The following is a 20000-nucleotide window of genomic DNA, read 5'->3' as shown; positions in this document are numbered from 1 at the left end:
GGAAGAACGTTTGGGGGAGGTTCGCAAAGGTTGAGGGGCGGGGCCTATATAACCCGCGGCGGGGCGTTCCCCAGCGAGATGAGTTTTGACAGGGTTGAGACAAGGAGGGAGGAGACAAGAGCTGGGGCGTCAGAGCTGAGCTGCGAGCTGGAGCCACCGAAACTGCATCTACAGCAGCTCGAGCCACTGAAACTGCAGCCACAGCAGCGTGGGCCTGGACGGCAGTTTGGAGCAGGGCCGCAAAGGAACGGCGGCTGCCCAACGAGCCGATCGTGCTGCAGGACCAGTTGGACCTCCCTATCCCGCCAGCCATCCACCTGCCATCCCTATCATCATTCCCCGTGTAAGTGTGTTCGTAGTCTGTCTTTTGTCTTGTCCCTGGGTAGTAACAATAAGTCTGTATAAGCTAACGATTTCACTGTGTCACCTGCGTCTCATCTCTCATGTCCCTGTAAATAAACGTGACTGCTTTCTTCTTGCTTATATGTGTAAATAATAAACCCAGTTACTCTTCTGTACGTCTTCTTCCTCTTTGCATTCGGTCGCTTTAGAGTTTTCCATATTGAGCAGCTGCGGTGCGATACGGCCAACGTTTGGGGTTGAATCGGGTTAATGGGGGAATAACTGTTCGGTCGCGGAGCCTCCGCTCGGCAAATATAACATCTTTAACCGCGTACCGTAACAATTGGTGTCGGGGAGTGAGATACGAGGCCCAAAGCGTGCTTAACGCGCTCAAAATTACAAGCAGCTGGAAATTGTTTTGTTTTTTAAGGAAAATCCGAATTTTGAAATCGCGCCATGGCTGGTCAAGGCGACGGAATGCCGGTGGGAGTGATAGACGGGGTGGAATCGACCCAGGACCTCGGGGAAATGTATGTGGAGGAAAGGGAGGAGGAGAAAAATGGCAATGTGGTTGAGGGGGTATCAGACGCACAAAATCGCGCACGAGGTTACGGGCGCGCAAAATGGCGCCTCGCACATGGCCACGGCGCCCGCGACCGTAGCAGCGCCACCGGTGGATTTGAACCCTTTTTTTATACAAATGAAGGCCCTTATGGAGAAGAATAGTGAGCAAATGAGGGCTAATAGTCAGCAATTAGGGAACCGGATGGAGGCTCAGAGTGAGCAAATGGGGGCGATGAGGGGTGAAATGGGGGGCAAAATGGGTGAAATGGGGGGCAAAATGGGAGAAATGGGGGAACGGCTAGAAGCTAAATTTGAGGGGTTAGACAATAATCTTAAGGGATTAGACAAGAAATTTGAGGGGTTACACAATAATCTTAAGGGATTAGACAAGAAATTTGAGGGGTTAGACAATAATCTTAAGGGATTAGACAAGAAATTTGAGGGGTTAGACAATGGGATAGAAGGGGTGAAACATGGGTTAACGGGGGTGGAAAATAGAATGGCTGCCCACTGCCCAGGAGAATCAGTTAGAGGGGGTGAAAAATGGGTTAATGGGGTTAGAAAATAGGATGGAAGACAAATTGCGGGAAATAGGGGAGCAATCCGCCCGGGAAATCGAACAGATGGGGAACCAGATAGAGGAGGTGAGAATCGGGGTAGAAACCAAACTGGATGCTCAGAGGGAAGAATTGGGACAGATGAGGGTGGCATCTACAAAAGAGAGGGAGGAGATGAAAGAGGAGATACGACGAGGTGTAAGTGAGGAGGTCTCGGGGGTACGCGAGGAGGTAAAGCGAGGTGAAAAGCGTATAGAGAAAGAGGTGAGAAATGGGACGGCAAAGTTACAAGGGGGAATAGAAGATCTGACGGAGGAGGTGGAACAGCTGACAGAGGGACAAATGGAGTTAGTGGAGCAGGTTCAAAGGAACACTGCGGTACTAGGAGGGTTAAAAGCGACACAAAACGACATAAAAAAGGACTTGATAGCGACACAGAGGCAATGTCAGATGGTACGTGAGGGACTGACAATGAGGTTGGATGAGGTCACAGAAGTAATGGAGACGAAGGACCGAGAGGTGAGGACGCACATAGAGACGGTCAAGATAGCCTTAGAGGACGAACTTGAGGAGACGCACCGGGAAATAAAAGAGGTGAAGCAAAAATTAGAGGAAGTGGAAGAAGAGGTGAGTGAAATTAAGAAGGGACGGACAGAAACTAAGAGGGAGATAAAGGAGGAGGTGATGGAATATGTACAAGGTCGGTGCTCAACTCATAATGGTGTGCTCCCTAACCAAATAAAGAGTTTGCAGGTGGCGAAGGAGGTGTGGAGACGAGGTGCCAAGGTGAGTGGCGATATACGAGGAAATGTATATGATGTGAGGGGAGCTTCAGTCGGCTTGGGGATTGATGTGGACCCGGGTGTTCGTGAGAGGCCGTTGGTGAAGTGTGCGACAGGTCTGGTGTGCGAAAAAAGAGGTGTGCGAGAATGTCCGACCATGGGGTGTGTGAGGAAAAAGTGCGCGCCGAGGAGTGAGTGTACTGTCGAGAGTGAGTCGGTCGTAGCGCGTGTGCGAGGGAGCACATGGAAGCGCGTAGTGAGGAGTGTTACGGAGGAAGTAACGAAAGAGTGTGCGCAAGAGGATGCGCGAGAAAGGTGTGTAACGGACGTGTGCATGGGGAAAGAGTGCGCTGTCAAGAGTGAGGGAGAATGCACGCCTGTGGTGAGTGTTACAGAGGATGTAACGGGAGATTGTGCGCAAGAGTGTGCGCAAGAAAGGTGTGTAACGGACGGGTGCATGAGGAAAGAGTGCGCTGTCGAGAGTAAGGGTGAGTGCGCTGTCAAGAGTGGTGGTGAAAGTAGTGAGAGTGACACGGAGCGTGAGTTGGTTGTGACAGGTGAGCGAGGATGTACACCTGGAATGGAGGGATGCACACCTGGAATGGTAGAGCGTGTGTGGGAATGCACACTTGAGTTGGTAGTGAGGCACGTGGTTGGGTGTGCGAGTGAGAGCACACCTGTGATAGTCACAGAGGAGGTGACCGAGAAGGGGGCGCGAAGAGGTGTGTTGGTGAGGTGTGCGAGCGACGAGTGTTTGCAAAGGTGTTCGGTGGTCAGGTGTGTGACCAAATCTGTGAGCGGAATGAGTGTACCTGGGTGTGTTAGAGAAGGTGCAATGACGAGGAGCATGGGAACAGCTGGGTGTATGAGCAAGGAAGGGGTAGCGTATGCGTGTAAGCATGCAGGTGAGGCATCGACGGTAACCGGGTTCGCGGTTAGAACGACTTATAGCCGAATCGGGCCCTCGGTGCGCGTCGGGCAGCTTCGCGTGCCGCGAGGACCAGCGGGGATCCGAACCACGGCGGGTTCGAAAGGACCGCCGTACGTGATCCACGCTGGGCCGCGCTTGGAACGGCCGCGTCCGTGCTCCGCTAGGCGGAACGGGCAGCCCGATAGGAAGGGTCGTCATGGCGACCACTTTTTGTTAAGGCGAGCCGGCAGGTCGAGATCAGGCAATTGGATGGCTCCGCGCCGAGGTGGTGCGTGGGATCTCGGCCCGGGTAAGCGTCCTTCCCTGCACCGAGTGCCGGACGCAGCCAGCCGCCGGCACCAAACAACCCGCATTCATTGCTCGGCTTTACGAAGCCGGGCTGTGGAAGTGAATTGGCGCACCGAGAGGATCTAATAAGTAGACGGGTGATGAGGTTAGTGGTCTGGACCCGAAATTAGAAAAACAAAATTTGATGATTGGTAAAGGATTGGCAGAGTGATCCAATGGCAGGGGATTGGTAGAGTGATAGAAAAATTTTGATTTGTTGGATTTGGACGAGCAAAATTTACAGTAAGAGATGCCCCATGTGATGGTATGGCCAATCCACCATCCCTCACAGAAGGGGGGGCAAAGGAGCACTAGATTATGGGGTGTATGGCAGTGAAAACTAGCCCGGGTGGGTTAGGATATTGTGTGTAGGGATCTAGAAGAGATTGACAATAGGTAACGGTAAGGTTAGGTAGCTACATTGGACAGGTAGCTGGGGACATAGAGAGGGTAGTGTGGATGATAATGACGTGGTATGTGCTTAGTTTAAAGGGAAGACGGGGAGCACTAAGTTAGCAGGGCAACAGGTAGATGAGATGATGCCGTGTGAGTGTTGGAGGTGTATTCAAGTGTATTGTGAAAAGTGTGTGAAGAACAGGTGTGATTGCACAGGTGTGCAACTGAACAGGTGAATGGAGCAGTGTATGAGGGGGTAGTGGTGATGTGTATTGTGATGACCAAATGGTCCAGGAAGAGAAGGAGGGTGCAGGTGGCACCAGGTGTGAGTGCACAGGTGTGCAACGATAGGTATATGGAGAACAGTTGTGTGGAATACATGGAGTGTGGAATAGATGGAGTATTGGAATGGATGGTCGTGGAGTGAGTATGGTGGAAACAATGGAGTGGAGTGGATGGTGCGAAGGTGTGAATGGGGGAAGAGTGGACCCCAATCACGAATACCCGGGGCGGGTAGTGTAAGTGTTAGGTAGAGGGTATAGGTAAATTGTGGTTGGATATTGGCATCTGTGGTGCGGGTGACAGAATGGTATTTGGATGGGTGCATTAGTGTTGTGGAAATGGCTGGGCGTGTAGCCTGTTAGTGTGTGTAGTTGGTTTGGGCACTCCACCACTGTGAGGCTGTCGGCCAGGTGAGGCCGCAGGTGGGCTCTGGGAGCCGGTAGAGTTGTGTGGATGGGGCCCGAGGATCCGGAGGACGGACCCGGGTAGCCCAGTGCCAGAGGGCACCAAGGGGTGACAGAGCCAGGAGGGGCCTTCCCCAATTAGATAGGTTAGGGTGAGGAGCTAGGTAAGCTCAGGTGGCAACTGCAGTGGTGGAGGTGTGCAGGTGGGTAGACCTGCTGGGAGAGCTACACGTCACAGCCCAGAAATTGTGCAAGGGCACCGGGAGATGAATCGGGGGAGTGAGACCCCAAATTGAGAAGCACCACAGTTTGGGCAATGGGAATTGGTTTTTAGAACCCATAGAGTAAGTTGGCCAATGGATTGGCAGGGAGAGACCCCGGGTAGTGTAAAGTGTGTTAATGTCATTTAGAAAGTAGTTAGGATGAAGTCTCCTCGCACCATCTGCATCCACTCACCTGAGATGACGTACCTCCACACCATGCCATGTTTTGATTATTTTTTATGTGCAAATGTTTTGGATTGTGAGACGCATCATGACGTGGGTGTGACATTGTGCTTTGTGTTCCATCTCTTCCTCCTTATGAGGATTGATGATGAATTGGTGATGGCAAATTTTGGCTAGAGGGATTGTGGTGACGAATTTGGTATGGGAAATATGGGGAAGACGGGACGGTCGCGACGGATTGGTAAATGTGTAGATTTTTGTAAATGTGGGGTAAGGGCAAGGGTAGTGTAGGTGACAGGGGGGTGACGTACGGTAGTGACGAGCTTTCTCACTTCGCCCTCCGTACGCATTTCACCTTGCATTGCCTTATTGATGTGTACCCTTGTGACCTTACCCCTCACTCATTTGTCTTTCCCCTTTTGTCTCCCACATGACCTGTGCGCCATTGGGCGCCGAGCGGAGCGTGCGTGAGTCCTCCATTGTGCGCCCGGAATTCCCAGAACCAGCTGTCTGCATCGATGCACCACATTATGGACCACATGTCTGTGGCCGAGCACCACTTATGGACCCCATGGGTTGGGGCATGGCCCCTCTGCTGGAACCGGCCATGAGGGCCCGAAATCTTGCTGGCGGACCTTGGCCACAGGGCACCGATGCCCCACAGGTGAACCACACATAGTCGGCCCTATGGGCCATAAATAAAATAAATAAAATGGACACGTTTGGGCAAGCTTTATTGCAAATAGGCCGCCAGTAAGAAAATGAAAGAAAGACAACAACTGGAAGAAATAGTAATAGCCAGCAGAGGGAGCCGAAGAGCAAGAGATCACCTGCAGGGTTAGGGGTTGTTGATTTATTTTTATTATTGAACATTCATGAACACTGATGAACTGTGGTGACTGCACCGATTGGTGCTTGGGGGTATATTGGTGCGTTTTTGGGTGCTTTCATGGTGCGTCGATGCAGAGCAGACTGTCTCCCCCCAGAAAGAACAATTACAGGTCCTGGGTTAGTTTTGTAAATAAAAGTAGCGTCAACTGTAAATAATGCTCCCCACCGTCAGTGTATAGTTTGAAGACCATTCCGCAATTCGGTTAACTGTGGGCGTAAGTCTGTTAGGCAGGGTGCAATGGAGCAGCGGGACACATTTATTTATGTTTTAAAACTGTTGCACTCAGGGTCAGGTTAAAAGTAGAGGGAACTACACCTACGTGTCACACTAAATAAAAAAGTTGTAGGCCTGGGATGTGCCTAAGAGGAGGAGGGTGCAGTGTTGCGGATATGAGGATTGCATTTTTTTATTGTGTTGTATTATATTGGAGATGGTGATGAACATTGTTGGATATGGCCCCTCCTGCCTCCAGAGTTGTATAAAGGTAAAAAAGGGCGTCTCGGTAATTAGTCCAAAAGCATACACGTCAGCTAATCATAGAATACCCTTGTTCAGTAGCTTATATCTTATTATGTGTCTTAGAGTAAGGCTGTGTCTCCCATTAACTTAAATACTCCATTGCACCAAGTGAAAAAGATAGATTCCCTTCATTCCCATTCCCAAAAACCTCCATTTCCCCTTTCGTCAATTGCCATTCGCATTGCCAACCAACAATTGCCGCCATTGACCACGAGGCAGGGTCGGAGAAGAAAGGCGTGTCTCCACCTCGTCATAGAGGGGAGGAGTGAGCCAGCCCCACTCGACCAACCATGAACAAGGGGTTTGGCAAGAGAGGGCGGAGGAAGAACGTTTGGGGGAGGTTCGCAAAGGTTGAGGGGCGGGGCCTATATAACCCACGGCGGGGCGTTCCCCAGTGAGATGAGCTTTGACAGAGTTGAGACAAGGAGGGAGGAGACAAGAGCTGGGGCGTCTGAGCTGTGAGCTGGAGCCACCGAAACTGCATCTACAGCAGCTCGAGCCACCGAAACTGCATCTACAGCAGCTGGAGCCACCGAAACTGCATCTACAGCAGCTCGAGCCACCGAAACTGCAGCCACAGCAGCGTGGGCCTGGACGGCAGTTTGGAGCAGGGCCGCAAAGGAACGGCGGCTGCCCAACGAGCCGATCGTGCTGCAGGACCAGTTGGACCTCCCTATCCCGCCAGCCATCCACCTGCCATCCCTATCATCATTCCCCGTGTAAGTGTGTTCGTAGTCTGTCTTTTGTCTTGTCCCTGGGTAGTAACAATAAGTCTGTATAAGCTAACGATTTCACTGTGTCACTTGCGTCTCATGTCCCTGTAAATAAACGTGACTGCTTTCTTCTTGCTTATATGTGTAAATAATAAACCCAGTTACTCTTCTGTACGTCTACTTCCTCTTTGCATTCGGTCGCTTTAGAGTTTTCCATATTGAGCAGCTGCGGTGCGATACGGCCAACGTTTGGGGTTGAATCGGGTTAATGGGGGAATAACTGTTCGGTTCGCGGAGCCTCCGCTCGGCAAATATAACATCTTTAACCGCGTACCGTAACAATATATATATATATATATATATATATATATATATATATATATATATATATATATATATATATATATATATATATATATATATATATATACAGTATATATCTATATATATAAAGCAGTAAAGTATGTTTGTTTGTTTGTTTGTCCTCTTATAACTCGAGAACTACTCATCGCAGAGCAAAACCAAAGGCATATTCGGAATCAGTACGTCTCAGAGCAACTACAGCACACCTTAAAATTAAAAAAACCTCGCGTTTTAAAATTATGACGTCATCAGCGTATTTCGGAACGTTAATTTTCCAACTTCATATTCAGAATCAGTCCTAGGTGTCCATTTTGAACTATAAAAGACCTTCAATCCCTTAAGTGACTGTTTTTCGAATAAAGGTAACAGATTGGTAAAATAAATGATAATTTAATAAAGCGAAATGTCTATTGTACTGCTTTACAAATTAAAACACACGATGCCTCTTTTTACTTATACACCGCCCACAAAGTTATAACCGGAACTGACGGATGTTTATTCTTTTAATGAGTACGGAGGGGGATATGTGTCCATATTTAAGTGAAGAATTGGACATTATGACTTAATAGATCGATTAACAAAAAAAATCGATTGGTGCAAGCTCAAGCTTTTTGAAGTGAACTGATCGTACTTGAAGTTTAAATGCATTTGAAACGTATGGCAAAGGAAGTCCGGCGTCCCAGAGCCGTTTACTTCTTCACTCGCACAGATAGGCACGGAAAGAGAGTGTCATGTACTGTTATCGGAAGCAATTTGTTTGGTACATTCCATCGATTAATTTCGTTCAACTTCATATTCGGAATCAGTACGTCCCAGAGAAACTTCGTAACGTTAATTTTTCAACTTCATCCGATTGACATGGGACCAACGGCATGTGACAGAGTGAAACATACATGCTACATTATTTGACGACAATGACTTCCGACTTCCGGGTTCGGAATGCGGGACCAATGCCATTTGACAGGGAATAAAAAATAAATGCGACATTCAATTGAGGACAATGACTTCCGACTTGACTCCCCCCTCCCCCCTCCCCCTCCCCTTTTCCCCCTCCCCCCCCTTTTCCCCCTCCCCTTTCCCCCTCCCCTTTTCCCCCTCCCCCTCCCCCTACCCCTTCCCTCTCCCCCCTCTTCTCCCCTCCCCCCTCTTTGCCCCTCCCCACCCTCTCTCCTCCCCTCCCCCCCCGTTCCCCTCCCCCCCCCGTTCCCCTCCCCCCCTCCCGTTACCCTCCCCCCCCCCGGTCCCCTCCCCTTCCCCTTCCCCCTCCCCTCCCCTCCACCGCCCGGCAATGCCGGGTACTTCTGCTAGTATATATATATATATAGTATATATATATATATATATATTATATATATATATATACACACACACACACACACACACACACACACACACACACACACACACACACACACACACACACACACACACACACACACACACGCATGGCTCAGATAGTGGGTACACTTTACTATGCTTGCATGAATTCCCCCAGAAAATAAAAATGAGGTGCCTAGATACAAAACTAATTGTCAGATGTGAAGGCAGACACCTGGTGGACCTGTAGAAACCAGTAATACAAATGATTTTAATTATGATTTTTATAATATGAATATAAGTACGTCAAAAATGGCCTTTATAATAAAACGAAATGTTACATTTGTGCTCTTTAAATGTTTTTCTCATTGCATGTGTCGTTCCTGTTGATTATTTTCAATGTAGTTACTCTTAAAATACAACTGGATGTCACTACTATAGTGTTGATCATGTTTTGTGTTCAACAGTCAAGTTTCCAATGCGTTGTAGGTCCGCCAGAAAAACAAGATTCGCACATAACGCTTGGTGTCCGTTGCAACAGAGAAAATGGGGGAGCCAAGGCTGATATTGTTTCCTTAAATTTCCGTCCCAAATATGGCCTTATTTATTGAAAATAAGTGGGAAAACAAGAAGAGAAAAAGAGGAGGTCAATGTTGTGATCGGAAAATAAAAAATCTGGACAAATAAAATTCTTCGCAATTTTCGTGTCAGCCCTGTCACGTGCGTATCACTCTCTCCTCATCCGAACGATAGATCGCAGACTTCGGAAAATCATGCTTGTTTACCAAGTTTCCTGCTCGGTGAAAACAATAAGACCACACACGCGCGCTTGCAAACTATCATTCTCCGGCAAGCTCAGCATTCGTCTGCGTGTCCGTGTCTCCTCACGAGCGTGACGTGCGAATCGGAGTTTACAGTTTCGACCTCCGGAGCTCGCCGTCGTCCGATCATTCTTCACTTTAACCAGTAGTTGAATGTTTTCAGTTGAATAAAGACCTGCAAGGTAAGAAGTATGAATCTACTTTATTACCGAAAGGAAAGTTTTGTTAAAACTCTAAAGAAATTGCATGAATTTTTACGATATATTGTGCAGAAGTTCATGGCTTTTCTGTTTAATTTTCCTCATGCCTCTCTTGGTTGGCTCGTGCTGACGCATGTTACGCGCCATTGTGAAGATCAACATCGTCCCGATATTGTTCTCGACTGAGTTTCTCTCATGAAGTACTGCTTTTCATTTGTGAGGCAAAAATAATTTGTAACAAATAATAGATAGACTTGGTAAAGTAATAGACTAGATGTTAGTGTTAGTTAAATAATAGCCAAAAAAAAAATAATAGACTAGATGTTAAGATGGTTAAATGCAACAAACTGCAACTTGGTAAAGTTGTTTGGTAGAGTTGTTTGGTAAAGTTGTTTGGTAAAGTTGTTTGGTAAAGTTGTTTGGTAAAGTTGTTTGGTAGAGTTGTTTGGTAAAGTTGTTTGGTAAAGTTGTTTGGTAGAGTTGTTTGGTAAAGTTGTTTGGTAGAGTTGTTTGGTAAAGTTGTTTGGTAGAGTTGTTTGGTAGAGTTCTTTGGTAAAGTTGTTTGGTAAAGTTTGCTGTGCATTATGTTTTGCACTCTGTCAAAGCATCTTTGGGCTTCCTGAAAAGCGCTATATAAAATAAATGCATTATTATTATTATTATTAAAGTTGTTTGGTAAAGTTGTTTGGTAAAGTTGTTTGGTAAAGTTGTTTGGTAGAGTTGTTTCAACACCATATGTGAGGATAAGGTACTGTTATTAATATCTAGCTCATGGTGATGTTGAAATTGGTCATATTAGCCAAAGAATTTCAATTGGGTTAAAGTGTAACATTACAACATCAAGTTTGGTGTCCGAGTTATGTGCACGTCCTCGACACATCTTTTCATGTTTCTGGAAATATATTGACTTTTTAGGGTCCATTAAGATACTTCCAAATGTGTGTGTATTCTCCTATGTCTTTCTAACAATTTTACACTCATTTTGCTGAACACTTTTCTTTCTTTTTTCTAAGTATGCATATTGTGTGTTGTTGGCCCATGCTGGTGATATTCACATAACGTTGTCCAAATTTCATTTGCCCAAAATTTTGAGACAAGCAAATTTAATGAAATTTTTTTTTGAGCATGATGCCCATAGTGATCAAGATTGAGCTTCATATTACATTTTTTTAAAAACACACACACACTGCAAATAACCGATTAAAGTGGACACCGAGTTATGTGCATATCAATATAAGCCTGTATTGAGTGTATTGTATGTCTTCGCGAATAACTTTTTAACCGAACATGCTGCAGGTCTGAATTTCTAGATTTAGATACTTAAATACACTTACATTAACATAATAGGTTGCATTTTATATTCCCTTGAACAACATATTTTGCCCTTAATGTAACAATGGGTGTACCCACTATCTGAGCCATGCTCATATATATATATATATATATATATATAGATATATCTATATATATATATATATATATATATATATATATATATATATACATACATACATACATACATACATACATACATATCTATATCTATATATATATATATCACAACATATATACATACATACAATCCGCAACAATATATATATATATGTGTATATATATATATATATATATATATATATATATATATATATATATATATATATATATATATATATATATATATATATATATATATATATATATATATATATATATATATATATATATATATATATATATATATATATATATATATGTATATATATATATATATATATATGTATATATATATGTATATATATATGTATATATATATGTATATATATATGTATATATATATGTATATATATATGTATATATATATATATATATATATATATATATATATATATATATATATATATATATATATATATATATATACACTGGGTAGGGAGGAAGGAAGCAGTGCCAGGGATAAAAGCTTAAGTTTGGGATAAGATAGTGAATTCTAGAATATTTGTGTACAATTGGAAACTTACTGCAGGTAAAAGTTAAATTGCAGTGAACAATATCCGGTGGTTTAATTCATTTTGTATTGTCTTTGTCCCTCTGCCCACCAGTCCATTTACGTTCTTCCCTTATCAGAATAGGAGTGTTTGCTACATGATGCTGGGTGATTTTAAGTAAGTGGAGAATGTTTCTGATTATATCTTTTTCAAAATATTGTATCTTTGCCTCAACTGCACATCATCCCCATCATCCCAACTATTCTCACTTTCCTTATGAGCAGCACCATATTTTATTCTTCTTTTATGCCAGTGCTGCAGCTGCAGATGTGAAAAGGGCTTTGTTGCTTCATCCACAATGGAGTCAGGTAAATGAAATATCAGCATCGACCTTCACGTTGCAATGCACAGTATAAAAACAATGCAAGTATTGTCCACAAACAGCATGCCATTGAGTGATATATTAGACAGTCTGTTGTCACTTAGTTGTTGTTTATACCTCTGGAGTGTTTGATTTGAGCTGTGTGCATATTAATACCATGAATGGTAGTTTGTGATATTTACAAATCAAATCACTGTCATCGGTTGCTTCCTGTTGCACTTTAAAATATGACAGTGTTACACCAAGTTTAAAAAAAAAAAAAAAAAAAAAATCCATTCCCCAAGCTTTAAAGATATCTTTTCTTATTGCTTATACTTTTTTCAACTTGATCACCTGTTTCATGAAATAACTTTGTAAAACAGCCAAAAGTCGCCAAAGACTGTCAAACAGCCAAACAGCTTTACTTTGTAAAGACAATTTTAGGTCAGGTCAGTCTCTTGGCTGCCACTGGTCACATGCATCTCAGTGCTACCTGCCGCATGGTCGTGCAGTCAGAGACTAAACCGACTACCCTCATTGTCTTGCCAGTGTGGACTAAAAACAATACGTGTTAAAGGGCGGATGAGCTCTCTCCGTGAGCCAACGGGCCATCCAGTAAGGAGATGGTGTCTCCTAAAAAACACCCATTTGGTTGGACTGGTTTTTTAGTCAGTAGGTTGTAGACAGCAAACCACTCAGGGCAGTACTACCGTTAGGACTTAGGAGCGTTAACGTGGTGCCCAGAACCACCTTACACACTCCGTGTCAGGATTGCTGGTCGTATTTTCTGTCCCACTCAAACTATAGCACTGGGCCAGCTTTAATCTGTGTTTTTCGCAAACATCATACACTTTTCATCATACACTTTTCTTATTCATTTTCATGCCTGACCTTTACATTCTCTTTCTTTTATTTTTCTTTATGCAGCTCTTTTATTTAAGGCCTGGCCTCAATGAGGACTATATAGTCTGTGACTGGAGTCTTCAACATAATATATATAATAATAGGAACATAATATAATAGGTACTTACTTTTTCCACATGCAAAATTTGCATTTATGTTTATTTAAATTGTACAATGGACGACAAAATGTTAATGTTTCGTGATATTTGTTATATTATATCACCTTTATCTATCAATATTGTTGAAATGAAGATTAAATAGCTGTATGTTGAAATATGTTGAAAAAGTCAAAATTTTACATGGGGGTGTACTTACTTTTTCACGTGACTGTATAAGTATATAGATAGAATAATTGGGGAGACCAGTGCTCCTATTGCATTGCTCTTTGCACTTCATCATCGACAAAACAACAGCCATTGTGCTTTGGGACAAGTAAAGTTTAGGTGTGCAATTTTCTGAAGAAGGACTGCAGTCAACAGCATCATATATTGTCACTTCCCAGAAAAATAAATGCTGGATGGATGGGGGGTAAGGCTGCTAATGAATAAATGCTGGATGATGTAAAACCAATCTGTCTCTGCCAGACCTTCGGGAAGGAGTGCAGTATAGGGATGTTTGGAGAAATCTGATCACAAATGTCACCATAAGTCGGCCATGACTTGATGGAACTAGATAACTTGATAGCAAAAAAAGTGAAACCAAATGTTGTCAGCAAATGCAGAGATTTCCAAGCAAACGGGTTTTTGGTGCACCTGGAAAATAACAACTTAGACTGGCTAACTTAGAGCTGAGGTAACTGTGAGAATGTTATGAGGTATCTGCAAAGACTGGTGACGGACTGCTTCGATGGAAAATGCAACAATGGGCTTTCCCAAACCGAAGGTGAAAAAGCTGAAATTTAATGCTGAAGGAAACAAGGCGAGGCTCACATTTCAGGCAATACCTTGCATCAGAGCAAAAGAGCATCGTGTAGTTTGAGGAAGGATTATAAAGGAAGGGAAGATTGTGTAAACAAATGTTAGTGGTGAAGGCAGATGTGAGACATCAACGATGAGGAGGCCAGAGGAGCAAAAGAAGGTCGACATTTATAAACGTTGGAGATTGAAGACATGATTTCTCGGGTGGGGTGAAACATCAGGGAGTCATAGGGAGTTGGCACCATGAAATGTATATTGGAGAAAGGTAATTGAATAGTAAAAAAATATATACATATAATCTACCAAATAAAACACAATGTCAGTTTGTGTGTTTGTACAGACATCTGTCCCCCTTCATAAGGGTAGGTTTCAAAGGCCAATCTTTTAAAACGAATGTGTGTTCGCTACGATCTATTTTTGAGAATAAAACAAACTCAAAAAACATTTTCCATAAAAGAGTAATTATGTCTCTTCTATTGGAATTGTAGATGGTGGCTTGCAAATCGAGCCTCAAGGGCGGTGTACAGAAGCGTTTTCTTAAAATAATAAATACAAGGCGCAGGGAGGTGAAATTCGCTGCACGTGATTTGCAACGCACACAGGTAAAACGAGTGTTAATTTACATCCGTACAATGTCAAATAAATGGCTTGCAAACCGAGCCTCAAGGGCGGTGTACAGAAGACAATATTTAAAATTTAAATATTTAATTTAATTTTAATTTTTAAATGACTATAAATACAAGGAGCAGGGAAGTGAAATTTGCTGCACGTGATGTGCAACACACAGAGTAAAATGAGGGTTCATTGACGTCTGTAGGATGTCTAATAAATAAAGAAGATATAAGCACACCTGACACAAGGCTGAGGCTTCCGACTTTGGCACGCTCACGAGATTGCACCGTTGAATAAACTGTGCCAACCCATCATGATTGACCCGGCGTTTTTACGTCTACTACTACTACTACTACTACTACTACTACTACTACTACTACTACTACTACTACTACTACTGCTATTACTACTACCACTACTCCTCCTACTACTCCTACTACTACCACTACTACCACTACTACTACTACTACCACTACCACCACTACTACTACTACTACTACTACTAAGAATAATAATAATGTAGAGAAGCTGGAGAGAGCGAGAGAGTTTGCCGGGTTTTTTTCTTTCCAGGAGTGAGGCTCATTGATGAGCCAGTAAATTGTTAGGAAGAATAAAGAAAATGGTGGAGATAACAGAATTAAACTAGAATTTAATACTTTCGTTGGTCCCTGTTGTGCCCAATTTGAGAATAAATTTCAGTCCCTTGCATTTGTGGGTGGCAGTGGTACCCTGATGCAGAGAAACACAATTATGTTTTGAGTGGAATAGCCCGAATGATTAAAGTGATGAGCTGTTGGTTTGGAAACATCCAGAAAGCGTTCACAAAAATGACCATCCAGTCTACGATCATTTCATTTTGTTCTATCCTGTTAAACTATTGATTGTGTTTATAATGAAATGTTATTTCTTTAATATTTCAACATACGTTTCTGCAATTATCTATTTTTGGGATATTGTTAATTGCTCATTTTTATGGTTATCTGTTTTGTACTTGTGTTTGACTTCTTTTTTTTTTTTTTAGGGTTTTGAACTGTTGGCACGAGCCTTGCATCGTTGTGGATGGTCACAATTGGCACTTCGGCTCACACGACTGGCTCTTTACAAAGTAAAAAGCAAGGGTTTGGATCCTACTGATCTTTCGTTACAAGAAAAGAAATTGGGTAAATGGTTTGAGTTTTTTTTTTTCCTTTCAGATTCTTGTGTAATTGGATAAATGTAAGGGATGGCGGTGGTAACAACAGTTGGTGCAACTATCCCTGTTGAATAGCTCTATTGCAGAGGGTGAGAGACGAATACACAAACAGTGAATGAGGGAAGAATAGGTGGATAAGGTACACACACACACACTCTAAAAGAAAAGGGTAAGACAAGAAGGACAACAAAAAGATGCAGTCAGACTTTGCAAAATTAAGTGTATTTGTGCAGGTGGAGAGTAAAAATTGAAATAAGAATTGATTTTTGCATATGCAGATTCACAAAATTGGAACATGAAATGCCAGATACAGCAATGTAATTCCTCAATTCCATTGGAACTCACCCGAGCAACCTCAGGTTTGCTTCGGTCGAATATATGTCACATGGGATCTGCCTGCAAATAACTGTACCTGAATCTTACCATAATTGTGGCTAAACAACACATGTTCTACTGCATGAGTGAATCGCCTACAAGGTAACAGGATCTATTGACGTTGCATTTATGTTTTTTTCTGGCATCGACAAAAAATTTCTGCATCTTGATGCCCTTTCGAGTTTTGATGAGTCAGATTGTTTTGTAGAGCTTTTACATGCAATGTTGCCCGAATTCCAGCATTTTCTTGACACTTGATTGGTCATGACAATTTAGGAAAGTAATTTTGATAATACATTTTGCCCATTTTCCTTGTTTGCATTTACTTTTGGTCACAACCGTGTATCAAGTACATCTTTACGGGAGAGAGTTGCGAAAAAATTTTAAGGTAACATTTGCAAGAAAGTGAGAAAAGGAAGGAAGAAGAATAATTGTGGAGACCAGTGCAATACAGTGACTAACACCAAAATCGTTTTCTTGCTTTACCAGAATTTTCTTTCCTCCATATGTATTTGTCCATATATATATATATATACAGTCACGTGAAAAAGTAAGTACACCCCATGTAAAGTTTTGACTTTTTCAACATATTTCAACATACAGCTATTTGATCTTCATTTCAACAACATTGATAGATAAAGGTGATATAATACAACAAATATCATGAAACATTTACATTTTGTAGTCCATTGTATAATTTAAATAAACATAAATGCAAATTTCTCATGTGGAAAAAGTAAGTACACCCTTGGCTCTAATAGGTGGTATTGCCCCCTTTGGCAGAAACAACCTCAAGTCGGCGTTCCTTATAACTGTCTAACAGTCTCTGACATCGACTGGGAGAAATTTTCGCCCACTCCTCCATGCAGAATTCTTTCAGCTGTGCGATGTTTGAGGGGTTTCTTGCATGCACAGCTCGTTTCAAATCACAACATCTCGATGGGATTGAGATCCGGGCTTTGACTTGGCAATTCCAGAACCCTCCATTTCTTTCTTTTCAGCCATTCCTTGGTGGATTTACTGGTATGTTTAGGCTTGGGTCATTGTCATGTTGCAAGGTCTACCTTCGGTTGACCTTCAACTTTCCGACAGATGGCCTCACATTATCCTCAAGCACCCTCTGGTACAATGAAGAATTCATAGTGGATTCTATGATGGTGAGCTCCCCAGGCCCTGATGCAGCAAAGCTGCCCCAAACCATAATATTTCCACCACCATGCTTTACAGTTGGTATCAGGTTCTTGTGGTCAAATGCTGTCTTTGGTTTTCGCCAAACATGTCTTCTGGTACTGTGGCCAAATAGCTCTACCTTTGACTCATCTGTCCAGAGCACATTGTTCCAGAAGTGCTGGTCTTTGCCTCGGTGTTCATTGGCAAACTTTAGTCTTGCCCTGATGTTCTTTCTGGACAGCAAAGGTTTCCTCCTGGCACACCTCCCATGCAGATCAAATTTGTGCAGCCTCTTTCTAATGGTAGACTCGTGCACTTTGACATCAACAGTGGCAAGAGCTACCTGTAGGTCCCGTGATGACATTCTGGGGTTCTTAGAGACTTCTTTCAGCATCTTGCGGTCTGCTCTCGGGTTGAACTTGCTGGGGCAGCCTGGCCTGAACAAGTTGGCAGTTGTTTGGAATCTTCTCCACTTGTAGATGATCTTCCGGACAGTCGAATGATTGATTTCAAATTGTTTGGAGATCTTTTTAAATCCCTTCCCAGACTCGTAGGCATCTATAACCTTCTTTCTGAAGGCCTCAGAGAGCTCTTTTGATCTAGGCATGGTGACGCCGCACACTTCCACAACAAAGAGCAAACCAAACTAAAGGTCTGAGGTTTAAATAAGACAGGTTCCTCCAAGATCCTCTCTGATGATGTTCTAATCATTTGCACCTGAGCTGGTGCACCTGATTCTAATTTTAGGTATTTGAAGTAGTGATAAATGTAGGGGTGTACTTACTTTTTCCACATGCAAAATTTGCATTTATGTTTATTTAAATTATACAATGAACTACAAAATGTAAATGTTTCATGATATTTGTTATATTATATCACCTTTATCTATCAATATTGTTGAAATGAAGATCAAATAGCTGCATGTTGAAATATGGTGAAAAAGTCAAAACTTTACGTTGGTGTACTTACTTTTTCATGTGACTGTATATGCTTATATATATAAATATATATATATATATATATATATATATATATATATATATATTTTTTTTTTCATGTGACTGTATATATATATATATGTGACTATATATATATATATATATATATATATATATATATATATATATATATATATATATATATATCAATCAGACAATTAATAATATCTTCACTTCATGGCAAAAACGCTGACAAGGCAAGAAATGTCTTTGCCTCCCCTCAAAAGGATCAGCATATACCAGTCGTGATCATCACAAATTTACTTCACTGGCAGAGTTACCCAATGGGCGATCTTGTTCGAAGCATGCAACATGCTCTTCTGACATACTTTTGGTGTCGGCTTATTTTATTTGGCTGTGTAGAGGCAAATGACAGCTGCTTCAAATGTTCCCGAAAGTAAAACAAATAGCCTGGGTTAGTGGGTTAAGTGCATGAAGCAAAAACATGCGTACTGCTTATAAATCAAAACACCTCTCTGCACTGGAAAACATGGGGACAGGAGTACTGCACATGACAGGATGGGAACTTGCAATACCCTCTCCCAGCCGGAGGTGGTGCTCCATGATGCTCATTCACAAAGATCATTTGCATCGTCCCTCCTTCTCCCCCGCCCTCCACAAAGACCACCGGCAGAGATAACAACACCCCTATGCACTAACTGGGGTCGTGCTCATCCTCTGTAGCAAGTCTGGATGTAATCAGCCCAGAACTGCAGGAGGACTCGTGTGACAAACATACGTCGGTCTGTGAATTATAGTAAGGATTATGAAATTTGCCATTCTATGAATTAATGTTGGATTTGTATAATTTGATGATTGCATTGAGGAAGTTGTGAAAAATGTTTTTTATAGCCATGTGGTTGTTTGTGTATTTTGTATCCTTATGGCTATGGTGTGTTTGCAGTTGCATACTGTCATCAGATGAAGCTCATTGAGGAAAGAGAGAAGCCGTTACATGATGGTGAAAAACACAGTACCAGGTGAATATAATGTACTTTCATAATTTCCTCTACATTGTTGATTGAACAAGTTGAGGGGAGGGGAAATATTGTTCGTGTGTGTGTGTGTGTGTGTGTGTGTGTGTGTGTGTGTGTGTGTGTGTGTGTGTGTGTGTGTGTGTGTGTGTGTGTGTGTGTGTGTGTGTGTGTGTGTGTGTGTGTGTGTGTGTGTGTGTGTGTTGTATATATATATATATATGTATATATATGTTGTTGCGGATCTCAACGTCGGCCCCTCTTCCCCTTATCAAGGGGGGATTAATCCCCTTGTCTGTGACTGACCGACGTGGTCCTCGAAGTTACAATGTCCTTACCGGACCGACGGCAGATAGGGTCCGTAGGCCTAGGGGTTCGCTACTTACCTAATTACTGCCGCCAGCCGGGAACGAGGGAATAACTTCTGCCCGAGCCGCAGCATTAATGGATTACGCCGAGCGAAGCGGACTGCGGCGCGAGCCGTTTATCAATTGACTAAACCCGATTCATATGCGGTTGGCCAAATCGTGCCACAGGTGTTCAATGATGGAAAAGACAAGGACGATCGGACGAGGAAGAAGAAGAAGGCAAAGGTAGGAAATAACCGGATTTATTATTATTTACACAAGACTAAAGGAAGAAAAGCAATCAAAGTAA

At 42.7% G+C, this 20000-nt stretch overlaps 1 protein-coding gene across 1 annotated transcript in view; it reads left to right on the top strand.

The window, feature by feature from the left end:
• The window catches only part of LOC137413484 (uncharacterized), a 174415-nt gene that overhangs the window by 59039 nt on the left and 95376 nt on the right, over nucleotides 1-20000 (top strand). The window contains exons 11-14 of the mRNA XM_078779919.1: nucleotides 11956-12018; nucleotides 12155-12209; nucleotides 15656-15794; nucleotides 19274-19349. Of these exons, the coding sequence (XP_078636045.1) occupies nucleotides 11956-12018; nucleotides 12155-12209; nucleotides 15656-15794; nucleotides 19274-19349 (333 nt within the window). The remainder of the gene's footprint in view (nucleotides 1-11955; nucleotides 12019-12154; nucleotides 12210-15655; nucleotides 15795-19273; nucleotides 19350-20000) is intronic.

This window comes from Myxine glutinosa, chromosome 1, assembly GCF_964187855.1.
Source record: "Myxine glutinosa chromosome 1, kmMyxGlut1.1, whole genome shotgun sequence".
NCBI lineage: Eukaryota > Metazoa > Chordata > Myxini > Myxiniformes > Myxinidae > Myxine > Myxine glutinosa.
The sequence above is the reverse complement of the archived record's forward strand: the minus strand, read 5'-3'. Positions and strand labels throughout refer to the sequence as shown.